This window comes from Portunus trituberculatus, chromosome 20 (assembly GCF_017591435.1).
Source record: "Portunus trituberculatus isolate SZX2019 chromosome 20, ASM1759143v1, whole genome shotgun sequence".
Taxonomy (NCBI): Eukaryota; Metazoa; Arthropoda; class Malacostraca; order Decapoda; family Portunidae; genus Portunus; species Portunus trituberculatus.
In genome coordinates this window covers 5,397,897-5,420,886 of record NC_059274.1, presented here as the reverse complement: position 1 = coordinate 5,420,886, position 22,990 = coordinate 5,397,897, and the positions used below count along the sequence as shown (strand labels likewise).

The 22,990-nt window shown below is 37.1% G+C and overlaps 2 protein-coding genes across 8 annotated transcripts; one reads left to right on the top strand and one right to left on the bottom strand.

Annotated features, from left to right (window-relative positions):
- Nucleotides 1-715: 715 nt before the first annotated feature.
- Nucleotides 716-5,071, bottom strand: LOC123506736 (gem-associated protein 2-like). Of its 3 annotated transcripts, none has more exons than XM_045259012.1 (6): nt 4,601-5,071; nt 2,594-2,675; nt 1,939-2,082; nt 1,667-1,819; nt 1,367-1,546; nt 716-1,235 (listed from the first exon to the last, which is right to left on the bottom strand). In XM_045259012.1, exons 1-6 carry the CDS (start codon nt 4,726-4,728, stop codon nt 1,143-1,145), a joined length of 780 nt encoding a protein of 259 aa, XP_045114947.1. In that variant the 5' UTR covers nt 4,729-5,071; the 3' UTR covers nt 716-1,142. The 3 variants fall into 3 exon arrangements, with proteins under 3 accessions (XP_045114947.1, XP_045114948.1, XP_045114945.1); XM_045259013.1 differs by having other exon boundaries at nt 4,995-5,030; XM_045259010.1 differs by lacking the exon at nt 4,601-5,071 and adding an exon at nt 2,997-3,329.
- Nucleotides 5,072-5,282: 211 nt separating this feature from the next.
- LOC123506734 (85/88 kDa calcium-independent phospholipase A2-like) lies at nt 5,283-22,244 on the top strand. 5 transcript variants are annotated; one of them, XM_045259009.1, is made up of 18 exons: nt 5,283-5,578; nt 6,393-6,558; nt 8,063-8,170; nt 8,552-8,715; nt 9,046-9,264; nt 9,831-10,008; nt 10,271-10,492; nt 10,632-10,757; nt 11,050-11,178; nt 11,506-11,657; nt 12,129-12,275; nt 12,814-13,010; nt 13,321-13,557; nt 13,814-13,913; nt 14,967-15,023; nt 15,943-16,114; nt 16,293-16,710; nt 16,846-22,244. In XM_045259009.1, the coding sequence occupies exons 2-18, from the start codon at nt 6,520-6,522 to the stop codon at nt 16,959-16,961; spliced, it is 2,781 nt and encodes a 926-aa protein (XP_045114944.1). In that variant the 5' UTR covers nt 5,283-5,578; nt 6,393-6,519; the 3' UTR covers nt 16,962-22,244. The 5 variants fall into 5 exon arrangements, with proteins under 5 accessions (XP_045114944.1, XP_045114941.1, XP_045114940.1 ...); XM_045259006.1 differs by having other exon boundaries at nt 5,284-5,464; nt 16,293-22,244; XM_045259005.1 differs by having other exon boundaries at nt 5,284-5,578; nt 16,293-22,244.
- Nucleotides 22,245-22,990: the final 746 nt, after the last annotated feature.

The following is a 22,990-nucleotide window of genomic DNA, read 5'->3' as shown; positions in this document are numbered from 1 at the left end:
CTTTTTAAAGGGCCATGTCAGCGAGGTTGGCATTTAAATAAATGTAAAGACCAGTGTGAGCATTTTAGCCATACCTAAACCAATATCCAATATTTATATTGTGTCGACTATTTTCGCTGCCCTTCAAGGTATAAATAGCTCTATGGACATGTACGGTAGCTTGGATCTGGACTCCCAGCCTCATATTTCCTAGCTGTAACTGATTATATGGTAAATAACCGTAACCTCCGGAGATTATCATAACCTTCATTACAAGTTTCCAAAGATAAAATTTCGGAAGGTCTAAAAATACGAATGTCAAACGCTGGTGAGTGGGGAGAAGTGCCAGACCACCGATCCTGGTTTATACCTTCCTATTTTCCATATACAACACACAATCACCTTTTCTTTTTTTTTAAAGTGCGTCATAATAGGATTTAGGTTTAAAGAGAGAGAGAGAGAGAGAGAGAGAGAGAGAGAGAGAGAGAGAGAGAGAGAGAGAGATAAATTGTCAATTTAAAAGGCTGACTAAGATAAATTTCCGTGAGCTTTTTCTTTACTTACAAAACAGAAGATTCTCTAAAATGCAATGTGTGTATGCTCTTAAAATTACATACTTCCTTTGCTTACTTCTTCACTGAAGAGGAATGAAGGTGAGTGGTGTAGCTGTGATTTGCTAAAACAAGACATACCAACCTTGAGCTGTGGGTTTGCATTTCCATATCAAGACATGTTGTTCCAAACTCACTTTTATTGATGTATATATCTAAATACAATATAAAGTCTTAAGCATCTCCTGCAGTGTTTGTAGATCTTCAAGTGGTTAGGCAAATTGCCATTCAAAGTTTCGTTTATCTGAATTGATTCAGTCTGAGGAATCTTTGCATCTGAAGTGGTCTTTCATGGAAACCTCACATGTAGTACTCCCTTAACTTGTCTGATTACAGAAAAGACCCCACTCAATATGACGCCTTCCTTACTCTTAGAACAATGTCCAAAGAATATTACACCATTGTTTTACCATCACACTTCTTTCAATCAACAAATCATGGGTGAGAGAGAGGCTTACCAGAGTAGAATATCATTTATACCCACAATACTGTTCGCATTGATTATTTCTGCAATAAAATACTAGTGTCTGAAAGATGACAACCAGGCAATGGCTAATGGTCAACAAGGTCCTCTTGACAAAAGTAACGAGCCACTATGCAAATGATCACGTTGAGCTGGGAGAGGTGAGGATGGTCTGCCGTTTCCTGCAAGATAAATATAAGGTATGAGATATTAATTTGGATTCAAGCACAGGATGCAATTTGATGATATTAAGGAGAAATGCATAACTTTTTAATCAATCTCTATTAAGTGAATAAGAAAGGGAAGCCCTTACTAAGGAAGCTCTGATCTTGGCACACATCATAGCAATGTGTCTGATTTGTGAGCAAGTCTCTGGTGTGAGGGGCTTCTCCAGACAAGCTAGCAATGCATAGAACCATCGCCCCTGAGCCTCTGAGAATCCAAGGACCTCTAGCCACTGGGCATGCCACTCAAGCAGATTCTCAATCCCTTTCTGTTGAAAAGTAGAATGCAATAAAAAGTAAAAGAAGAATTACAGACAACAAATTAATAATCCTTTTGATAGTAAATCAACAAATGCTAATTGTTCATCTTTTTAACTTTTCTAACTAACCTGCTTAATGTTAAGAAGTATGCTAAGCAAGGGCTGTTGGCCTTCAATTAGCTGTGGCTGCATGGAGTCCTGGCTGGACTGCTTCAGAAGAGCTAACTGAAAACTATTGCCAAAGCACAGTTTGCACCACTCCTCTCTCTTCTTGATGCCAGGCTGTGAAAACACAATGTTTTAAGTTATTACCAGAATGGATGGCCAAAACAAAACAATATTAGTGATAATATGGATAAATGTGTATAGACAATCTCATTTTAAACTGGGTTCACACTCACCAGAACAATAGGAGGTCTAGGTATTTTTCCAGAGGCTCGGAGAGTTGCAATGTGTGCTCGCAGCTTGGAAAATGATGCCATGAGGTTTTGCTGACTCTCCAGAGAAGGAGTGAAGCCCTTGGGTGCTGTAGCCTTGACTTGCTTCTAATGTAGAAAATGATTTTCTATAGGTATCATTCCTCTCATACATTCCCACAATCTATATGATGATCTTGTAGGAATGAATACTACACATTCTACATAATTATATCTGAGGACTATTTTTTCATAGACAATTAAAATAATTGGCCTAATATGGTCTAAATCTTATTCTTTTTACTTTTCCACTGTTATGGAAGTAGCAAAGATAGTTTTAATATTGTGCAAACACTTAATTTTGTCTTTTTCAAATTACCTTAATGCACAAAACCAATAATGTACTGTAGCTGACATGACACTAGGCTGATATTTTTATTCTAAGTGCAGACTTTAAAAATATGCACTTTCTTTAAATTTGTTAATGTGATGACAAATTTAAGTAAATAACTATTTTCTATGGGTTTACACAGAAAAATATCATCTCCTTTAGAAAAAGAATCACATTTTGAGCAAAAAGAATCAAGCTTGTTCTGAAACACAGAGCCAGGTGTAATATTTTTACCAATGGCTTTCTCACCTGCACAACAGCAATGGGTTTATTGAGTTTGTGTTCCTCCAAGTCCACTGTCACTACAGCCTTACACTGCCGAGCCTCCCACCTGAAAAAAAGAAAAACTTTAACTATAGTATCCGCAAAAAGTATAGAGCGCTCTCCATTGAAATTGATGCTAAAAAGCGCTCTGAACTTGTTGCGTTTTCCGCCGCTGTCAGGCATCTGGTTGTTATAATTTCACATTTGGCAACTCAGCTGGCTATCTGGCAGCACACTCAGCTTGTGTTTTCCAGCCTTAGTGCTCATCGAGCTCTTATGAAGGGAATTTATGTTACATTTTGCTCCTGCCTCCTACCCCCTATTTTCATTGTTACGCTTTGTGGCGCTGCAGTTTTAGGAGACATTCATCCTGATGGTTCCTACTAACCTTAGTGGAGAGGAAAAGGCTCGTATTTTGGCCTGGAAGACTGAAAATGTGTCGACGAAAGAAATTTCAAGACGCATAGGGCAGGGTGAGAGCACCATTCGATGTCTGGTCGCTACCTCTCGTGGTCTCCCACCCAATGTCGTACCACCTCGAAAACCTGTCCCTGGAAGGCCTAGAAAGACCTCTAAGTGTACTGACAACATCCTACAACGTGAAACACTCAATAATCCAGAGATTACAGCAGGTGAACTCAAAAGAAGCCATCCGACTTTGCTGCAAGGAGTGTCAGAACGAACCATACAACATCGGTTGCAGAAGGAGCTTGGCCTACCCACGTATAAGCCTGCTGCCAAACCACTCCTCACACCATCAATGGTGAAGAAAAGACTTGTGTTTGCATGCAAATACAAAGACTGGACTGCTGAACAGTGGAGGAAGATCCTTTTCAGTGACGAAAGTACCTTCAAATGTGTAAGACCACGGCCAAGGAGGATCAGACATCCCAAGAATTCCAATCGTTGCTCTCCTCAGTACACCTGCAAAACAGTGAAGCATCCTGACAGTGTGATGGTGTGGGGTTCATTTAGTGGTACAAGGGGTCGTGCACAGTTGTTTTACCTTCCAAAAAACGTGACAATGAGAGCTGACAACTATATCAAAGTGCTAGATGACCATATGTTGCCTTTTTATGAAATTCATGGATGTGAGAATTTTTTTGCAGGATAATGCACCACGTCACAAGGCAAAAAAGTTATTAAATGGATGTCTGATCATAATATTGAGCTTATTGAATGGCCAGGTAACTCTCCTGACTTAAATCCAATTGAGAATTGTTGGAATTATATGAAAAATCGGCTCTCAACCTGCAACACATCATCTGTACCACGGCTCTCCCACGAGATTTTGAAAATGTGGACCACAGAAATGGAGCTGGATTACTTCAGAAACCTATCTGATTCAATGCCAAAATGTCTACAAATGGTCATTAAAGCTAAAGGACAGATGACCAAGTACTAAAACTTTAGTATTGCTTATTTTCATAACATTCTCATTATGTTTGTGTTTTTTTTCCTTTGAGGGGGAAGGGCGCTCTATACTTTTTGCGGATACTGTATGTGCTTGTAAATTGTTAAGGTGATGAGAACATTGTCAATTGCATAATTCAAAATATGCAATGGAAATTAATGGTTAGTATTTACTATTAGTCTGTCAGTAACCCATGACATGATTACACACTGTGGTAGTATATATACTCAATGTACTTAACATAGCTATATGAAGTTTTGTTTTTGAGAAGCCGGCTATTATTGACTAATACTGATGCTTTTGAAAATCAACACATTGCTCCAGAAATAGAATTACAACATATTAGGTCCTGAAGTTTGGTTTGACTTACGGTTAGGTTAGGTCAGATTAAGTTTGTATTGATTTAATTCGTGGAGGCAACTGAAATAGATCAAATTTCATATTTCCTAAAAAGTCTATTTTGTCATATTTGGACCTCTTGTAATTCTTATCCTAAGTTCATCTCCATATTCCCTAGCTATATCATGGAAGCTGCCTGTTGACACCAAGACCAAGGAGAGGAACATGAAGACACTTACACAACATGCTGAATATACTCCTCTGCTGATGTTGGGGCAGCGACGGGTCTGAAGTTACTTGACAAGGTTGGGGTGGGCAAGGCCTGGTTCAGAAGCCCACAATCGGAGCTGTCACTGTCACTAGCCATAATACACCTCAAATTATACCCCAAACAGCCACGTGACAAAAGGGAACAGTAACAACACCACCTGCGTCACAAGTTACAATGTCTTTTACAGTTATAGCTTAACAGGTATTACATTCCCCCTCATGGTAAAGTCACATTGCTCACTCGGACCCTCAGTGATTCTTCTGAATTGCCTGTTCTGTTTTTATCGCTCACTGTCCTACTTGTATGTAAACAAAACGACCATAACAAGGAACGGAGAAGTCTTCGCAACGGCCCTTACTTACATGAACTACTTATTTGCAACTCTCACTATTACCATAAATCACAAATTATCAAATAACTTCCAACGTGGTAATCTCTCTCTCTCTCTCTCTCTCTCTCTCACACACACACACACACACACACACACACACACACACTATGAAATCCCCGAGAACAAAAGGAAATAGAACGTTTAAGCCAGTCTTAATATTCATACTACATATAAATAACCAAAGAACACTAGAATACAGGCCCCATCATAAGTATATAACCAGGGAAAATAATAGATAAAAAAATGCAGAGCGGCACTCCCAGTGGCCCTTTAGAAAGCCTCGAGGCGTGATCGGCTGCTAGACGTAAACAAAGTAGAGTGCGTGAAATATTGCACCATATTTTTATACTCTGATATTTCGTAACGTGTATATAACAATAGTCATTACTAGATGTGCAAAAACGTGGAAGGAAAACTAATCTGAAATGAAAATGGCAGCTGGTAAGAGAATAATGATGGAATATACGTGGAAGTGAATGACTGGGAAACAACAGCTTACATGGATCATGATTCACCTGCCTGGCTGCTAACTGACTGCTACCACGGAGAGTGAAGGTACCGCTAATCAAACCTAATGTCTCTGTGAGGCTGTGGGAACTTTACATATGGCTAAGGAAAGTTTGAGTGATGCAACATGTGAAAGAAATTCTGTACCGGTTGTAATTTGGTCAGATGGAATGATGATACGTAATAAATCTCGGAAAATTGTTTATTTTACATGATTGAGCGATAAGATAAGAGGTGTTCTCTGTTGCCAAGCGAGATGATTTATAAGCGTTAATTCCCCATAAAGGATTCAAAGGTGTTAAGCATAAGTTTTCATCTCTATCTTTATCTTAACTTTTCCTTTAGCAGTATTAACTGGTCATAAATAACTGAGAAGCTGTGACATTATGTATGCAATGGTACCATTGTAGCCTTGCATATTTCTAGACAAGTAATTATCTCCTTTCTTTCAAAAGTAACAAGGGTTGTTGAGGGTGTTATTACATTTTGGTCAATGACAACCTCCAAATGGAGTATTATGCTCAGGCGATTGGTCCACCGTCCAGATCTGTGTGGCAAGGATGACTTGCCTGCCTGAATGTGGAAGGCCTGGTTTGTGGTTTCTAGTTCAGGTCTTGGCCCCTCTAGCAAGGGATATTTATAGTGATGGCATGCATAAAACCTTTTCTTACAGTATATATAACTATTTACTGATGATAACTATAGAATGAGTTCATAGTGTAATCTGTTATATACTTATCTGCATTTCTGTAATGCATGATCAAGACTGTGTATATGCAAGCGCTTGACATTTCAAAATTTCAAAATGTATGTCATAGAGAAGTATTGAGTGTAATGTTCTAATCATCTTTGATGATGTTAGGATGAGTGTGGCTTGTTGCAATACGACATGGTTCTGATATACAGCTGTACATTAACTCCAAATTAATATCATCACAAGAGGAACTATAGCTAACAGTGCCTCACTATAGGCAGAACTGAACTACATTATGGATACGCTTGAAGACGCCGTGGATGCTCGCACTGAGGTCAGTTATTAGCGTGATGGTGTGAAGAGGTACAGGGCAAGATGCATATAGATGCACTGTACTTCAGTAGCAGTAGTAGTGATATGAGCACCTGTGCAACTTCAGTAAAGTGTGGAGTGGTGAAATGGGTGAAAAGAAACACAATAAGATGGTTTGGTCATGTTGAGAGAAACTGAAGATGCTAACAGATGAGAAAGACCACTTAGAAGTGGAAGGTTAAGCCTAAGAAGCATGTGTATCATAGAGGTATTACATTCATGGACACAAAGACTGAAGGTTGAAATATCTTACTCTAGCAATCTACTTCTCAATATTGTCAAATTTGTATATGTGGTACACTAGGAATACATATCACTATTAATAATATATACAAGCAACATTTATTATTTTACTATTCATAACTTGATATTGAGTCTATTCAGCATTATTCACCATTGCTGCCTGTGTGCATAGTGTATGTGAATTATCATTAGTGGTGAGTATTCCCAAAGTGTAGGATGCAGTATTAATGGATAGGATGCCAGTGCTATAATGCAGCCTTCTGTCCTTGTGACCATAAGTATAGTAGTTACAAGAAGAGATAGAGGTTCATCTGTAGCTACTGCTACCCATTTGTGGATGTCCTGAAGGGAGGAGAAAGAGATATATCAGATATGTTAGATCAGTGGAACTTGCAGTAGGTATTTTGTTTTGTAGGTCCCTATTGTTAATTGTATTATGAATAGTTTTTAGGTCCTTACTGTAAATGATAATTATGAGTATTTTGTTGCCTGTAGCAGTGTGCAGGTGCACAGGTGCCACCCATAATGCTGAAGATCTGGATTTGATACCTAGTCATGTCCATCCCTTGCATTAATGAGAGATAAAAAAAATTTCATATGATTTTGTAATGGAGAGTGCCATTCTTTGGTCACAAAATGAAATGGAGATAGCTTCCTTGCTAATACTTAACATTCTAGGAAAAAAAGAAAAAGAAAGGATGAGTTTTCATGTTGGTGAGGTGTTAGGAGATTTCTTGTTTACACATAGCCATTAACTAAGACATATACTGCAAATTAGGCTTCTGGAATTCTAGCCATTGTCTTTCATGGAGATCCTCCATCTAAAATTTGATTCATCAGTAGCTAGTGGTGGCCAGAGGCTTGATGATGACTGTGGCATGAGGAACTGTACACCTTGCCCAAGAATGACCTGTGATTTGGGACATTAGACATGCCAATTTCACGCTATGCAGTGCTGCATAATGCATCATTTATATGTGAAATGCAGCAAGATAACTTTGCTTTTACATATTTTTTCATAAGCTACACACTTTTTTCATAAAAGTACTAAAAAATTAAATATTCCCATTTTGAAATTAAATGAATTACATTACAATCAGCCACTTGTATGATTATTAATAATTTTTTTGTATTTTGCTGCCCAATAAGTGACAATTTTAACCAAGCCTTCATAAATTGATATATAAGGTGCAAATGACCACAGCACTAATTTGACTTTACAGCTTCTATCTGATGATGCGGTGATATGTGAGGACAGCTTGCATGTCAAGATGTCACAGTTCTTTGGGAAGCTGGCACGGGGCCTTGGCTGGGGCCCACAGCCTACCAAGGTTAGTCGATCTCATTTCTCATAGTTTGGATTTACTGCACATTGTCTTACTGGAAATAGTCCCCTGCATTCTCCTCTTCATATTGCTGTCATGGTGAAATTATTAGGCTGTCTTGAAAGATCATCACAACTATTTCATTTGCCTTTGGTATCTTTGTGCGTATCAACTCACTGAATATTTGTATGCAGTTTATTTTTACTTAATGTAATCTGTAATAAGACTGCTAAATATTCAGATTAAGAAACAAGTCTCAGTAAATACTTCTTTGATCATGTATATAAAGTGTACACAATATATGTAATGCTTGATATACAGTGATTGTAATTTATTTTCAGTTTGTTAGTTGTAGGTTTCTTATCTGATGTTTCTTTTCTCTTACAGGTGAACAGTGTCAACTGGAATGACTATGCCAATCGGGCTTTTACCTTTGTTGAAGGTCCCTTTATCATTGCTCCACTTGCTGAAGATGACATAAAGGAGGATCCAAATTTGGCATTTGAGCTCATCATACACAAGGAGATTAACAGTTCTCGCAATGCTTACAGGTGTGTTGTGACACAGGAAGGTTTGGCTCAGATGGTGGTGATGGCAGTGTTTGTAGCACAGTGGTCAAATTGTGGTATTGGCTTCATTTATTCAGATTCAGAAATTACATGTTGAGAAATAATCACTTGAGTATTGTTAAGTGCTAAATTATGTGCAAAACTATTCTCTACCTCATTGTGAAAATTTGTAATTTATGAGGTTATGTTATGGTCAGTCAGGAAGAAATTAATATAGTGCTAGATGATCATGCTTGATTAATGATGTGAATGGTTACCAGCTATAAGTTTCACCTATTAGTGTGTAGAATAACACAAAAGTATTTTCTGCAGCCTTCTGAGGACATGCACGGAGACTGAGGCCAAGAAAGCATATGAGGCATACCGTAGGATCCTGGTGCCTCTTGTGGATTCCTGTGGGAAGGAAGTTCTCTGTCATAATGTCTTGCAAAAGATATTAGACTTCCACCGAGAGCACACGTCGTGGCATGTGGCACACATCACTACACACTTTGGCTTCCTAGAGGCTCTCAAGAATGAGGAGGTGCTGAGGTGAGATGGGAGAGGCACATCACTGCATTGTGTGTGGTAGCCATGCATAGAGAAATTATATCTGCTGCCTGATTGATTTTTGTCAATAGATTTTTTTTAGCTTTGAGATAATTTTTTTATCTGTCTGTTTGCCATTAGTTAAGAGATTGAATTTTAGAAAAATCTTTAGCACAATATGGTCTATAACCTTTTTCTAAGATAAAAGAGATTAAAAATTTGAGAGTCTAACTTAAGTTATTAGCAAAATATTCCACTGTATGACAACCATGTGTAGCAAGAAATTGACAGTATGTAAACTATCTGTGATGAGATGGTACCAAGTTAATTAACGAAAGTCAAAGGCGTCAATAAATTGAAGATAAAAAAGTTTGCTGATCCAAGTACATTATTACTTTGGTTTATGTATTGACAAAATATTGTTCATACTAAATTGTACATATTAGAACATTAACAGTGATAAGTATATGTTGTGTTGCATTTACAAACGATGGCAAAAAATTCTGAATATATAATCTTTGTGAAGAAGCAGAAACCTGGCAGTGTGGAATCATGAAGTGTCTCTGCAGCTATCTCAATGTGGCTGAGGCAGAGGAGGGCCTCTATCCTCTACATGTGGCTGTGGAGAATGAGAGTGAGAAGATCATTGCAGCACTCATGGCAGCTGGGGCAACACTGGACATCACTGATGCTAAAGGCAACACTCCCTTGCATGTGGCAGCCACTAAGTCTGTTGCAGTGATTCAGGTGAGAGAGAGAGAGAGAGAGAGAGAGAGAGAGAGAGAGAGAGAGAGAGAGAGAGAGAGAATCTTAATTTTAATTTCAAAATCAATATATATATATATATATATATATATATATATATATATATATATATATATATATATATATATATATATATATATATATATATATATCATTGTTTGTACTGACTAACATGTACATTTCAGTAACTTCTTGTAATATTATTCATGTTTAAGAGGTTAGCTACCACCACTCTTATCCACAGGCTTTGAAGGTCAAGTTCCATGCTGTGCTGAACAGAAAAAATCATGATCAGGAAACACCCCTTCTCTTGGCAGCTCAGTGCAGTAAACTTGAGAACATCAAGCACCTCATACAAATTGGAGCCAATATAAATCATCGCGAGGAAATGGTGGATCCTTCCACCAACCCCTCATATTGGGAAAAAGTAGAAAAGCTGTGTCAGTCCAAGGATGTCAGCTCAAAGGTAATAAATACTATGTTATCGTCTTTTTATGTAAGGAAATCTTATTATTTTGCTTTGTTTGCATGATAGGCATATTTTTTTTATGAAATCAGTATTTGTGAATGTTCAGTGTGTTCTACCAATTATATTTTACTTACAGGATTTGCACAAAGGAGGGAGCTTGCTTCACTGGGTAAAAACAAGGGAGCTCTGTGACCTCTGCCTTGATATTGGCTGTGACCCAAACCTCTTAAATTCCTTGCATCAGACACCCTTACATGTGCTGGTGAGAATTTGTATGGTACTCTACAGTATGTTTGAATACAACAGTTATATTACACATAGCGACCTACTTTCTCTTCTTATTACAACTAATCCTGACCATCAAGTAACTGTTCATTAATAGCTTGTCCAAATACTGGCTATTCTATATGTCTTTCCTCCTTGATCTGTGATTGATTGGCCAGCATATCTCACTGCAAAGTACCTCAAGTAGCAGAGCTACATTGATTGTTTTCATTTAATAGTGACCATAGTAGTCATAATGTAGGGGATTCTTAACAGTATTACACTTTCAGGTACTGCGGAACAGAATGCAGTGCATTGTGACCTTATTGTGTCGGGGGGCAAAAGCAAATTGCGCTGACCAGGAAGGCATCACTCCCTTACACATGGCCGCAGGACTCTGCTCCACTACTCTTGTTCAGGTTGTGAAGGACGACATAGTAACTCATAATGGGCAAACAGTGCATCACTATTCATGTCTTTCTAGTAAAGAAAACATATCCTTACCAAGGAGTTTCTGAAAGGAAAATAGAGCAAAGATAATAATGATGAAATCTTTTGAAATGTATGCCACTCAAAATTTCTCTATAATTAAAACAAGTGGTGGGAGATTTTCTTTCCCAACTTCCAGTCATTCAGTTGTACATAGCTTTAGGTAAACTTTGACATGACTTGCTACTTGCAATTTCCTACTATCTTAATGTCATGACTAGAATATCTTCAGAAATCAGAAAATTGCTTTTCTTCAGGCATTTATTGTCTTTGGAGGAGAAATAAATGCTGAAAACAAGAGGGGAGAGACACCAAGACATCTGGCAGCGGCATGTAAGGTGGAGGACAAGGTGAAGGCCTCTGAGCGGGACAGAGTGATCTACCTCTTGCACACAGTTGGTGCTAAAAGGTGAGTGAGACTGGCTTTTTCTGTCTGTATAATATTTTCTTATAATTTTTGCAACTGAAAATTTTCCTCTAAAATTGCAGGTTCATGTAACATGAAAAGTAAGAGAAGAATATTAATTTTAAAACATATACATATAAAAAGTGTATTTTTAGTGTATTTGAAAAATTAAATTATGGTTACATATAATTTCTAAACAAAGAAATATTTTTATATATATAATTCAAAGGTTTTCCTTCAAGTAGGGTAATTTATACATTAGCTTGCAGTGCTTTTTCATAATTCATATATCAGTTTGTACTATTTACCTGATCAACATATACATATCTTTAAGTGGAAAGAGAAGTCTTCCTAAGTAAATCAAAAAGAAACCAACATATAGAGAATGTATAAAGTAAAATTGTACTTAACTTTATTGAGCAGCTTTCAGAGTGGAGATGTTGAGTAAGATCTCTTTTTTGGGTCATGGTGCAGGTGTGCAGTGAAGCTTGCAGCATGTTCGGATGGCTGTGTGGAGGAAGGAAACTTCAATGGTGTGCCTTTGTATGAAAAGCCTCTCCTTCGCTCGCGTTGGGTTATGGATGAGCAGCTGTACCGGCGACAAACTTCTGAATCTATAAGGTGAGATGCAGCAACCATGATGAGGGACTGACTACACTGGCTTACCAGCTTGTGGTCTTGACACAAAAACTCAGATAATAAATTGAGTATTTTTTATGAATTGGTCCTAATAAGATTATTAAAATGTCTGTATCGATATATGAGTGCATTATTGCTTTGGTAATTGCAAGCGAAGGTTACTTGCTAGTTTAATTATAAACTATTCTTTTCCTCTTGTAGTTGTGTAACTGGTCTTTATATTATCTTTAATCTTTAAATTTTGACATTCTGTTCTGCAATCTTACTTCATAATGAAGACTTGTTATGAAGACTTTCAAAGATAAAACTTTGAGCATCATGTCATTAGTGATGTAAAAGGATTGGACTATATTACTTAATTTCTTCCTTTATGATAAATTAAAGTGCTGAAATTATATCTACAACATAAACACATCCCCAAAATTTACATTTGAAACCCATTTGTCAAGAGACTTTATAATATGTTGCCTTTTTTTACAAATAAGAACTTTGCTTATCTTGCAATGAATTTTTTTTTCAGATGGCAGTTGGCTAACCGAAACCATCTGCAACGGACGGGCCGTGTGCTGTGCCTGGACGGGGGTGGCATCAAGGGCCTCGTGATGACCCAGATGCTCTTTGTGATGGAGGAGGTATTGGGTCGCCCCATCCAAGAGTGTTTTGACTGGATCTCAGGGACTAGTACAGGGGGTTTTTTGGCCCTTATGCTATGTATGGGTAAGAGCTTTATTCCCTCTGTCTGATGAGGAAAGGTCTTATATGGGTAGTAATGTGTTTGCTTGTGAATCCAACGTACATCTAAGCAAGATGGTATAGACAGCTGAACACACTTTGCCTGGTTGATCTCCCAGATTATAAGAGTTGACTTTACCAGTACTTAAAACTACATTTAAAACTGTTGTGTAAAAACTTTTGAGTTACTTATTTAGCTGTACAGTGTATAGCATTTTCATTTGAAGGATGTCCCCATAAGGAACTGTTGCATCATATATATTTTTCCATCTATTAATTTCTATATTTCTTGCAGGAAAGTCTGTGCAAGATGTACAATCACTTTACTACAACCTGAAGGAGAAAGTTTTTGTGGGAGGACGTCCTTATGAGGCTGGCCCACTTGAGGAGATCCTTATCAAAGAGTTTGGGGAGGACACAGTCATGAGCACCATCAAGTCTCCTCGAGTTATGGTCACTTCCACTCTTGCTGACCGTCTGCCTCCTGATTTGCACCTCTTTCGCAATTATGAGTCCCCAATGAGTGTTTTGGGTGAGAGGACCATTTGTTTTGGTTATTCTGTAGTGACTTGGTTGTGTATGAACATCTAGCTTACAGGTGCTGTTATCCATAGTGGAATAAGTAAAGTTAATCTAGGTTCTGGGATCAGTTTCAGAGATAGAATGTAAATTCTTGCTTCTGGTTTTCAAAGCATGGACACTGCAGCTCATCGATTTATTTGATACTTCTTTGCACTTGTTGTAGGAAACAAGTATTTAGAATAGAATAGAATGTTTTCATATTTCAGGTATGCAAGAGGACAATGTCTTCATGCACACTCACCCGCCTGACAAACAAAAAATATGGCTGGCAGCTCGGTGCTCTGGGGCAGCTCCCACTTACTTTAGGTAAGCTATCCTCTTCATTCCACTTGATATCAGCATTGTCTTTTTTTATTTTAAGAAATCTATTATAGCTGCTTATGGCCAAACATTCTTTGGTTATGAGTCTGATAAAAATGTACTCATTTATCTATATTTTGAAGGAAAGAAGGTATAATTTATTTTAGAATTTTCATATTTCTCCATTCTGTGAAATATTAAAGATGCATACTTACACACAAGATAATGATGCTGTTCATATAATCTTATCATAAGAATTTTGGTACAGGAATTTTTTTCTAGTCTTTCACAGTGTTTACAATGCCCTGCCTTTAAAAGAGTACACATCTCAAACAGGAAATTGTAAAGAAAGTATTCCTAACATGACATCTGACAGACTAAAATAAAAAGTTGTGTATCCATGTGTAGATGTGGATTTGTTTCAAAATCTGATAAATTGTTCCATGGTTCAAGGTCAGCCTTTCCATTGAAGGTGAATACTTATGTATTTTTGGCACTGTTGAAAAGATAATTAAAGGGCCAAATTGAAGGGAGTGGGAGCCCCATTTTTTGGCCTTCTTATCCACAATAATACAAGACAATGTCTCATGTGGACTGCCTCCTTTTAAAGAGTATCCCAGGGTGGTATATAGATAGACAGTCTTACCCTAGCATGGATCATCCTAAAGCCATCATTATGGATGGTGAATCATATACATGTCATGCATTCACTACATACTGTTATCTTTATCCCCATATCTGCTATCCTTATAGAACAGGAAGTCTACATTACCTACTTTTCATTCTGGCTCATTTGATAATGAGGGTGATACAAACATTGATTCTTATGTTTTGTTTACGCTCCACATTTGTCATGTTTCTCATATTTTCTCACTTAGCTTCCAAACACTATAGCTTTCCCACCTTTGTTCAGTCTCTTCCCCCTGGAATTCCCTAATCTCACAAGTAACAAGTCAAAGTACACATCTAAATTGTTAACATGCATATCAGGGATACTGTTACTTAGCATACAACATGACCTTCTGGGAATTAATGTAACTACTTTCTTGGCTGTGGCAGGACAGTTAAGAAAGAGGATGGCAGTAAGAGAGTACGTCAGTCCTCTGCTGACCCTTGGTAATTATCAAACCTGTCTCACATCTGAACCTGTTTTGCAGAAATTACCACAAGTATAACCTCTGGGATTTCTTGCCGTAAAAAAAAAAAAAAAAAAAAAAAAAAAAGAGAAGAAAAGATGCTGCATGTGGTTGGTTGTTTCCTTGAAATTCTTTGGCCTGGCATGAATGTTGTGTTTGGGGGAGACTTATCCTGCACCTAATACACCTAATGCAATATAGTGGTAATATTAACCTATTTTCCTAAAGTATTAACAATGTTGATGTACACTACCTGGCATCATAAGCCACTTGAACTTGGATTGCTTTTGATAAATGGAGATGGTTGATCTGATGGGCTGCCTCCATAACAGGCATGGGGAACTAAGCTCTGCAGTTGTTCTAGAGAGGAAAACAATTCTCTTTATGCTTGAATCTGCTTGGTGGTGGGTAAAATACTACTAATGAACATATTTTGAAAAGATCATCTTATCTTCCTGTATTTATTTCTTTGTATTATTTATATGGGGATCTATAGTAACAAAACTAAGATATAAGATACCAGGAGTAGTTAAGGTTTTTGGAACATAGGGAAGAAAAAAGACGTGTCCCTAAGACATTAACAAAAATGTTTGAAGAAATTACAGTTGGTAAAAGTTGATTACCAAGACAATTTATCATAGATAGGCACCAATAAAAAGTAGAAAGTTTGATTTTACTATATAGTCCAGGGAGATATCTTTTTGCTATTTCATTACTCATTTGGCAATATTGGTAAACTACAGCAAGTATTTCCTAATTAGCTGCAAGGCTTCAGGGAACTGTTGGGGAATCAGTTACTAAAAGATAATTACAGAAATCTTATTTATCATACACCTTCAAGAAATGGCAACAAGGTGAATAGTCTGTTGTGGTGGCAGCTAACTATGTCTATCTTGCAGTGCCAGTGAAAAGTTCCTAGATGGTGGACTAGTAGGCAACAACCCCATACTGGACACCCTGACAGAGATAGAGGAGTGGAACATGGCAGTCAGGTCAAAGGGAAGGGAGTCTGAAGTGTTTACTCCTACAGTGGTTGTTTCCCTTGGGTGTGGAAAGCCCCCAGTAATGTTGGTAAGCCAAATGGATTTTATGTTGGATGTAATGTCTCTTAGAGTGTAATATTTATCTTCAATATTGTATTGCATTGTCAAAACAAGTAATAGGTATTCTCCTGCTTCTGAATTTCTTTTCTCAAAGAAAAAGCATAGCTACCATATTTATGTTCACCCCAAACCTTTGTTCCTTACAGGTTGACACAGTGGATGTGACAATCCCTAGTTTGTTGGATGTACGTAGAGGACTGCAGGCCATGTACAACCTTTTCAATGTGTTGGTGGAACAAGCCTGCAGCTCAGAGGGTCGTGTCACAGACCGTGCCCGTGCCTGGTGCTCTACCCTACATGTGCCATTCTTCCGCTTTAACCCTCAGCTCTCTCAAGACATTGCCTTGGATGAGCATGATGATGAGTGCCTCATGAGGATGATGTGGGAGACCAGGGCATACATGAAATCCCAGGCCAAGGTCCTTGCTCAACTGAAATCTCTCTTAGTTGAATCTGACACTATCCATCATCCTACTCCTCTAAGAGTCAGGAGGAGGAGTTCCCACACTGCACATTCATCATCTGCAGATGCTCCAGACACCCCTCACAAACTGCTGTCAGAAGGTAACTCTCCTGAAGAGGAAGTAAGCTTCCATTCTACACTTCTAGATTGTAATGTAGAGAGCAGTGAACATGTGCTGCTAGAAGAAGAAGCCTCACCAAGTCACCCTCCTACTCCAGAACCTCTCATCTCTCCAGACTATGTGTCCAGCAGTGAGGCACCATGTTCTTCCCCTGAGGAGGCCTGTGAAGGCTCAGAAAAGACTCCTTCATCTGAGAGCCCTCTTGACCCTGCCACCAGTAACATGGCCTGAGATTTTACATCTATGCAGTTCTCTGTTGCCAAATTTCTATTGTTGCCTGATAGCTTTAAAAGTCACATGACATAGAATTAACTGTGTTAAGGTTTAAAAGTTATATAGTTTAGGCATAAATTAAACAGCAAGGAAGTGCTTGGTATGATTATGTTCTTATTTTGTGTGAATCTGAAGGGTCTGCATTATTTTGCCTTCACCTTCACTTCCTTTACAATTGAAAGCTCATCCACAAATTATATGATATGGAACACCTAGACAGCTATATCCAACTCTCCTAGTTGGCTCCAACAGATGATGGAATGTACAGCAATGCAGGCTGTTACTGTACCTTCCACTCTGGAATCATGATTGCTCATGAGAAGTATCTCTGAGACAGCCTGAAGGGATACAAGTTTATTCTTGTATTCCAAATAAAAAAAAAGAAAAAAAGTTGAAAATACTGTATTTAGCTTTATTCAAGAGGGATTTCTGTAACACTTATTCATATAATTCAAGAAGTGTCTTTCACTTTGCAGCTCCCTTCCTTCCTTCTTTCCGAATCCCCATGAGATCAAAAGGTGTATCTATTTCAAACCCCTTCAAAACTTGTCTATCTACCTCATGCTAATAGAAGGCAGGGAAATAATCCCCAAATAAAGGAAGCAAAGTGCTATTAATATTGATTGCTTACAAGATATCCGCCCACAAAGGACTCCTAAGTTAGTAATATGCACATCCTTATTTAAGACATGCATAAGAGTTGGTATTAAGTCCTGGAAACTTTTCCTTTGTATTTATGGTCTCAGTTGCACTCTCAACTGGCTATCTTCTTGATATGCAAGAAGCGTGGATAATTTACATCTAAAAGCTTCATATATTACATTTATCTTCATAGCAGCTTTAAGTGCTAAGTGTATAAGATTACATAAAAGGTTAGTCATTCTCCTTTTATTGTGGTTGCTCTCTAGAGTTTAGTTGATGACCAAACAGCAGATCATGTAGAGCTTTGCAAGGAAACAAGCTATTCATGACAAATCCATTAGATCAAAAATGCTCAAAATTTACTAGACTGTTTGTGGGTATTTATATTTTTACATGCTCTGGTGCCTTCATGATTATAGTAATAGTTTAAGAAAGATTTATACTGGAATTGAGAACAAAACTTCACGAAAACTCTACTTATCACCCGTGTGGTTTTTAAGAATATCCCAATGAAAGCCCAAAGCATTTAAGAATATGAAACTACTATAACTCAAACAGTCCCAACTTTTTTAGCCAGACATATGACATACAAAGAGAATACTTCCAGTTTAGTAGATATGCATTACCAAGTTGCCAAGATTCATGAGACCTTTTTGGATGTGTCAGTTTTTTGATAATGGCTATTGTTGCTACCTTTGTGTGTCATGGATGATGTATTGTGTTAAGCAGCTGGATGTAAACATGATAGTGTCAATGACAGTGAAGGAGATCTGCCAAATGTAAGATGATATTGTGATCCTTACAACCATAACTTTCCTTCTTGGATGTATTTTACTCAGCAGTTTTAGTTTGGGCTTTGATTCTCCTGTGGTGTAATTGAGTGCAGTTGCTGGTTTATTTATCCAGCCTGGCTCACTGTAACTCTTCTTCTCTTTTCTTTGGTGTCTAGTCTTCTATATTTCCACAAATCATTTTGTCAGGGAAAGTAATACTACAGAACAATGCAAGTATTATTTTAGATAGTTCAGTCTGTTGCATTTTCTTAGTTTTTTTTGTTAATTATAAAGTTATTATTATTATTATTATTATTATTTTATTATTTTTTTTCATTATCATTATTATTATTATTATTATTATTATTATTATTAGTAGTAGTAGTAGTAGTAGTATCATTATTGATATTTATTTATTTATTTTTTTAGGAATTACTAACTATAATATTAATTCGTGTGTTTGTGTGTGTGTGTGTGTGTGTACATACACACTTACATATATGTATGTCTGTGTGTGTGTTTGAGTGGGTACTACATGAGATTATGCTCAAGTTTGGCAATCCAAAGTTTCACAAGTATAGTACATATAGGAATATATGGAAAATGCACTTGATGTATATATGAGTATGATGGATACTTTAATTTAGTTGTCAATTTAAGAGAAAAATAGTGCATACTATTTATTTACTTGAATCTTAAGTAGCATGAAAGGATAGTCAGCTAATTTTCTATATCATTAAGCTACTACTGTTGAGCCATGTGTGAAGTTACAGGTACTTACTCTATGGAATTCTGTAAATGCTGCTGTAAGTTCAGTCTGTTGTTACTCTTGATAATGCCTCACACATCTGGGTATTTTTTGAGCATCTTTTAAAAGAAAAGTTCAGACATATTATTAAATTCCTATATTCTAAAACATTGTGATATTTGATTATTTTTTCTTATAACTGTTCACCGAGTTGTACCATCTAGTCATCACTCTATGCAATAGGCAAAATATTCAGATACATAAAGAAAAAAGATTGGAAGTTCATGATAGAAATAAGGTTTGATATGACTGAGCAAAACTTATTGCTCTGATACTTTGCTATAATTGTAACTTTTCAATTCTCTAAATATCTGAAAACTAATTTCCATATGTTATTGAATGCATTAGAATGTGAATTGATTTGTAGTAGTGGTATTATTACTAAAAGTATATATAGGCATTAGACCAGCATTGTTTTAATATTTGTTTTCATGCGAGTGGTTTTCATATATATAGTTTTGCTCTTTGTGTGCTATGCCATTTTCTTAGAAACAAAACTAGATGCACATTAATCTCTAAAAGACATGTAGAACTTCTATATTATAAAAATGTATTATGAAAATCTATCAAACTGTGCTGTGAATTGATAGCTTTGTTTTAAAAAATATGAGAAAGGTATATTTTTCTGCTTAGGGGTGTGACTGTACTCATACAGTCAGCCATTACATGGAGGAATGGCATTTGCAGTATATTTAATTGAACAAAATGCATTAATATTTCCATGTAGTAAATATAAACTTAGATTTGGAGCTGAGGTTGATGATTCAAATGTATGAAGAGGTTGATGATTCAAATTTATGAAGCAAACATAATTTTAAAAAAGAAGAAAAAATATACTGCACAGTTTTGTTTCCCCATTGATTAGCTTCTGCAATAATATAAAAAACTAATAAGCTAACAAACAAGAATTACAATTTCTCACTCTGCTTCTGCATAGATGCAGTAGAAAATATGTACTCATCATTCCTTTAGCTTTGCTGTTGTACATCAATTGAGATTAGTGTGCGTGCATCAAAGTTAATCATTCCGTAAAAGCATTACTAGTATTTGCTTCTGGGAAATTTTTGAAATGCATTTGGATCCATGATAATAATTGTTGTACTGCAATGTTTTCTTTTTATGTCAGTTTTAACTTACTGGAAATACAACAATTTTCACTTAAAATACGATACAAGAGGTGTGATCATAAAGTTACTGAATAACAATAATACTTTCAATACAAGTGTTGTTACATGTTGACAAAGGGCAAAGCTGCTTTATGGTTTATACCTGCTGTTATCTTGCCGTGTCAAAACTTACAATGGCATACCACTGAGCAAAGTATGTATGTTGGCAATTAGTGTATACTTTTTGCAAACTCAAACAAGATAATATGCATTTACCTGTCTACACATCAGTCTGAGATCTTCTGAAAAGTAGGGTAGCAGAGACAAAAATGTCATGTCTCACCTCACTACAAGAATAAAGATGCTCCAGCCATCTTAGATGGTGGTGGTATACATATTCTTCCTTTCCAGTCACACATTACTAGCAGATTGTTTTTACTTGACAAGGAGAAAAAGAGAACATTTTCTTTTAATTGTGTCCAAAATGATTTTAAAGTTAATTAATGTGCCAGTAAAAAAGTTTCAAATGAAGAAACAAAGTATAAATTTATGCATTTCGACTAAACTAAACTAAACAAGGAACATTCTCTCTCTCTCTCTCTCTCTCTCTCTCTCTCTCTCTCTCTCTCTCTCTCTCTCTCTCTCTCTCTCTCTCTCTCTCTCTCTCTCTCTCTCTCTCTCTCTCTCTCTCTCTCTCTCTCTCTCTTACTCTCTCTCTCTCTCTCTCTCTCTCTCTCTCTCTCTCTCTCTCTCTCTCTCTCTCTCTCTCTCTCTCTTACAAGTTAAATGAATGACAATTGTGTTTAATTAATTGAAAGGATAACTGTGAAACAATGCTTCTTGGTGGTGTGGTACAGAAGTGAGCAGCTCCACTTGAACAATGCCAGAGCAAGCTGGTGAAAATTGTGGACAAGCATGAGATCACTGCTACATTTATGCCTCACTTGTCTGCTGACGATGAACTAAGAGTGCCAAAATATTCAGGAATAACTTGTTACATTCATGAAGGCATTCAAGTAACAAATTGTGTCATCCACATGATATTTGATACAACAGTTGACTTATCTGGTGCCACATCTCTTGCTGCCAATCCACCCGACATATTTAGATGTGCCAAAGAAATTTTATGTAACATTTCAACTTTTTCTTCAAGTTTAGAGGTGTTTCTATGATTGCCTAAAAATGAATATATTTTTGTGTGTATATATATATATATATATATATATCTTGTCTCTGCAAATGTTTTAGTGACATGAAGGTTATGATGTATAGACTATCATATTTTCAAATCACTGATATTATGCTACTTTATATTATTGAGAGATGAGTGTGAGAATAGCACAAGACTTCGTAAGGTGTTCACTAACTGAAAATACAATTAAGAATGAAATATTTGCTAGGGCTAATAAATTGTGTACAGGAGGAAAATTTGACCAAATAATTTTGATGGCAAGAAAACCTATTATCACTGTCTTAGTGCTTATGCCATATGCATCAGCAATGTTCAGCCAGTAGTGTCCTGCAACTCTATTATGTCTGCAAAATGTGTTTAGAGTGTTCTAAGAAGTAGTGTGGAACAAGTGGCAGCTTCAGTGCTAGCAAGTAATGTGCAGCAGGTCATAGCTAGAGTTTCTGTGTCAGTAAAAACACTTGACCACTTATTCACACCATCACAAAAACTGCTGGTGAAAAAAGTACTCTGGGAAAGAATGAAATTACATTAAACAAATATGGACGGTAATTTTTGTATCACACCTCTTGTATGTATATTTACTACATCATTTGTTGCACCTAAAATTTTTCTGTCAGATAAACATTACTCCATGCCATATGGTGACCAAGAACTGGTGACTCCTCACACACCTAGTAGTGCTGCTAATAGACAGGCATCACCAATAAACTTTATTTGTTACTTGGTGTATTATAAACATTCTATTTTTCAGTGTTTTGAAATGTTTAACACTAGCAAAGTCTTTTTTTCTCTTTCTAAACCACCAGGGGAGTTATTGTGTGTGTTTAATTTTCAATAAATAATAGAAAATTCATGAAAGCTTGCTGTCAACATTCTTTTACACAGCATCTTGCATCCCCGCCGAACACAATGAAGTTGATTGAGGCAAACATTTGAGTAAGGTAGTTTTATATTTGGCAATTTTTAGTATAATTCTAATGCCTCCCAACATTTTGGGTGTCAAGGATCAATATTCACGCAAGATAGTATTGTGACACACAGGTAGAAGGTGAGGTGTGTCTGTGTGCATGTGTTCCAACACACGGCCCGGTAGCTCAGTGGTTAGAGCGCTGGCTTCACAAGCCAGATGACCGGGGTTCGATTCCCCGGCCGGGTGGAGATATTTGGGTGTGTCTCCTTTCACGTGTAGCCCCTGTTCACCTAGCAGTGAGTAGGTACGGGATGTAAATCGAGGAGTTGTGACCTTGTTGTCCCGGTGTGTGGTGTGTGCTTGGTCTCAGACCTATCCGAACATCGGAAATAATGAGCTCTGAGCTCGTTCCGTAGGGTAACGTCTGGCTGTCTCGTCAGAGACTGCAGCAGATCAAACTGAATTACACACACACACACACACACTGGTGGAGATATTTGGGTGTGTCTCCTTTCACGTGTAGCCCCTGTTCACCTAGCAGTGAGAAGGTACGGGA

Bases quoted from the DNA above. Each gene is read 5' to 3' on its own strand.
- LOC123506734 (XM_045259006.1), top strand. From the start codon at position 6,520: ATGGATACGCTTGAAGACGCCGTGGATGCTCGCACTGAG. The intron at 9,265-9,830 runs GTGAGATGGGAG...GTGTCTCTGCAG, and splicing joins AAGAATGAGGAGGTGCTGAG to CTATCTCAATGTGGCTGAGG. The intron at 10,758-11,049 runs GTGAGAATTTGT...TTACACTTTCAG, and splicing joins AGACACCCTTACATGTGCTG to GTACTGCGGAACAGAATGCA.
- LOC123506736 (XM_045259010.1), bottom strand. From the start codon at position 3,295: ATGGTTCGTTCTGACACTCCTTGCAGCAAAGTCGGATGGCTTCTTTTG. The intron at 2,083-2,593 runs GTGAGAAAGCCA...TTTCTACATTAG, and splicing joins AACCCATTGCTGTTGTGCAG to AAGCAAGTCAAGGCTACAGC. The intron at 1,547-1,666 runs GTTAGTTAGAAA...ACTTTTCAACAG, and splicing joins TACTTCTTAACATTAAGCAG to AAAGGGATTGAGAATCTGCT.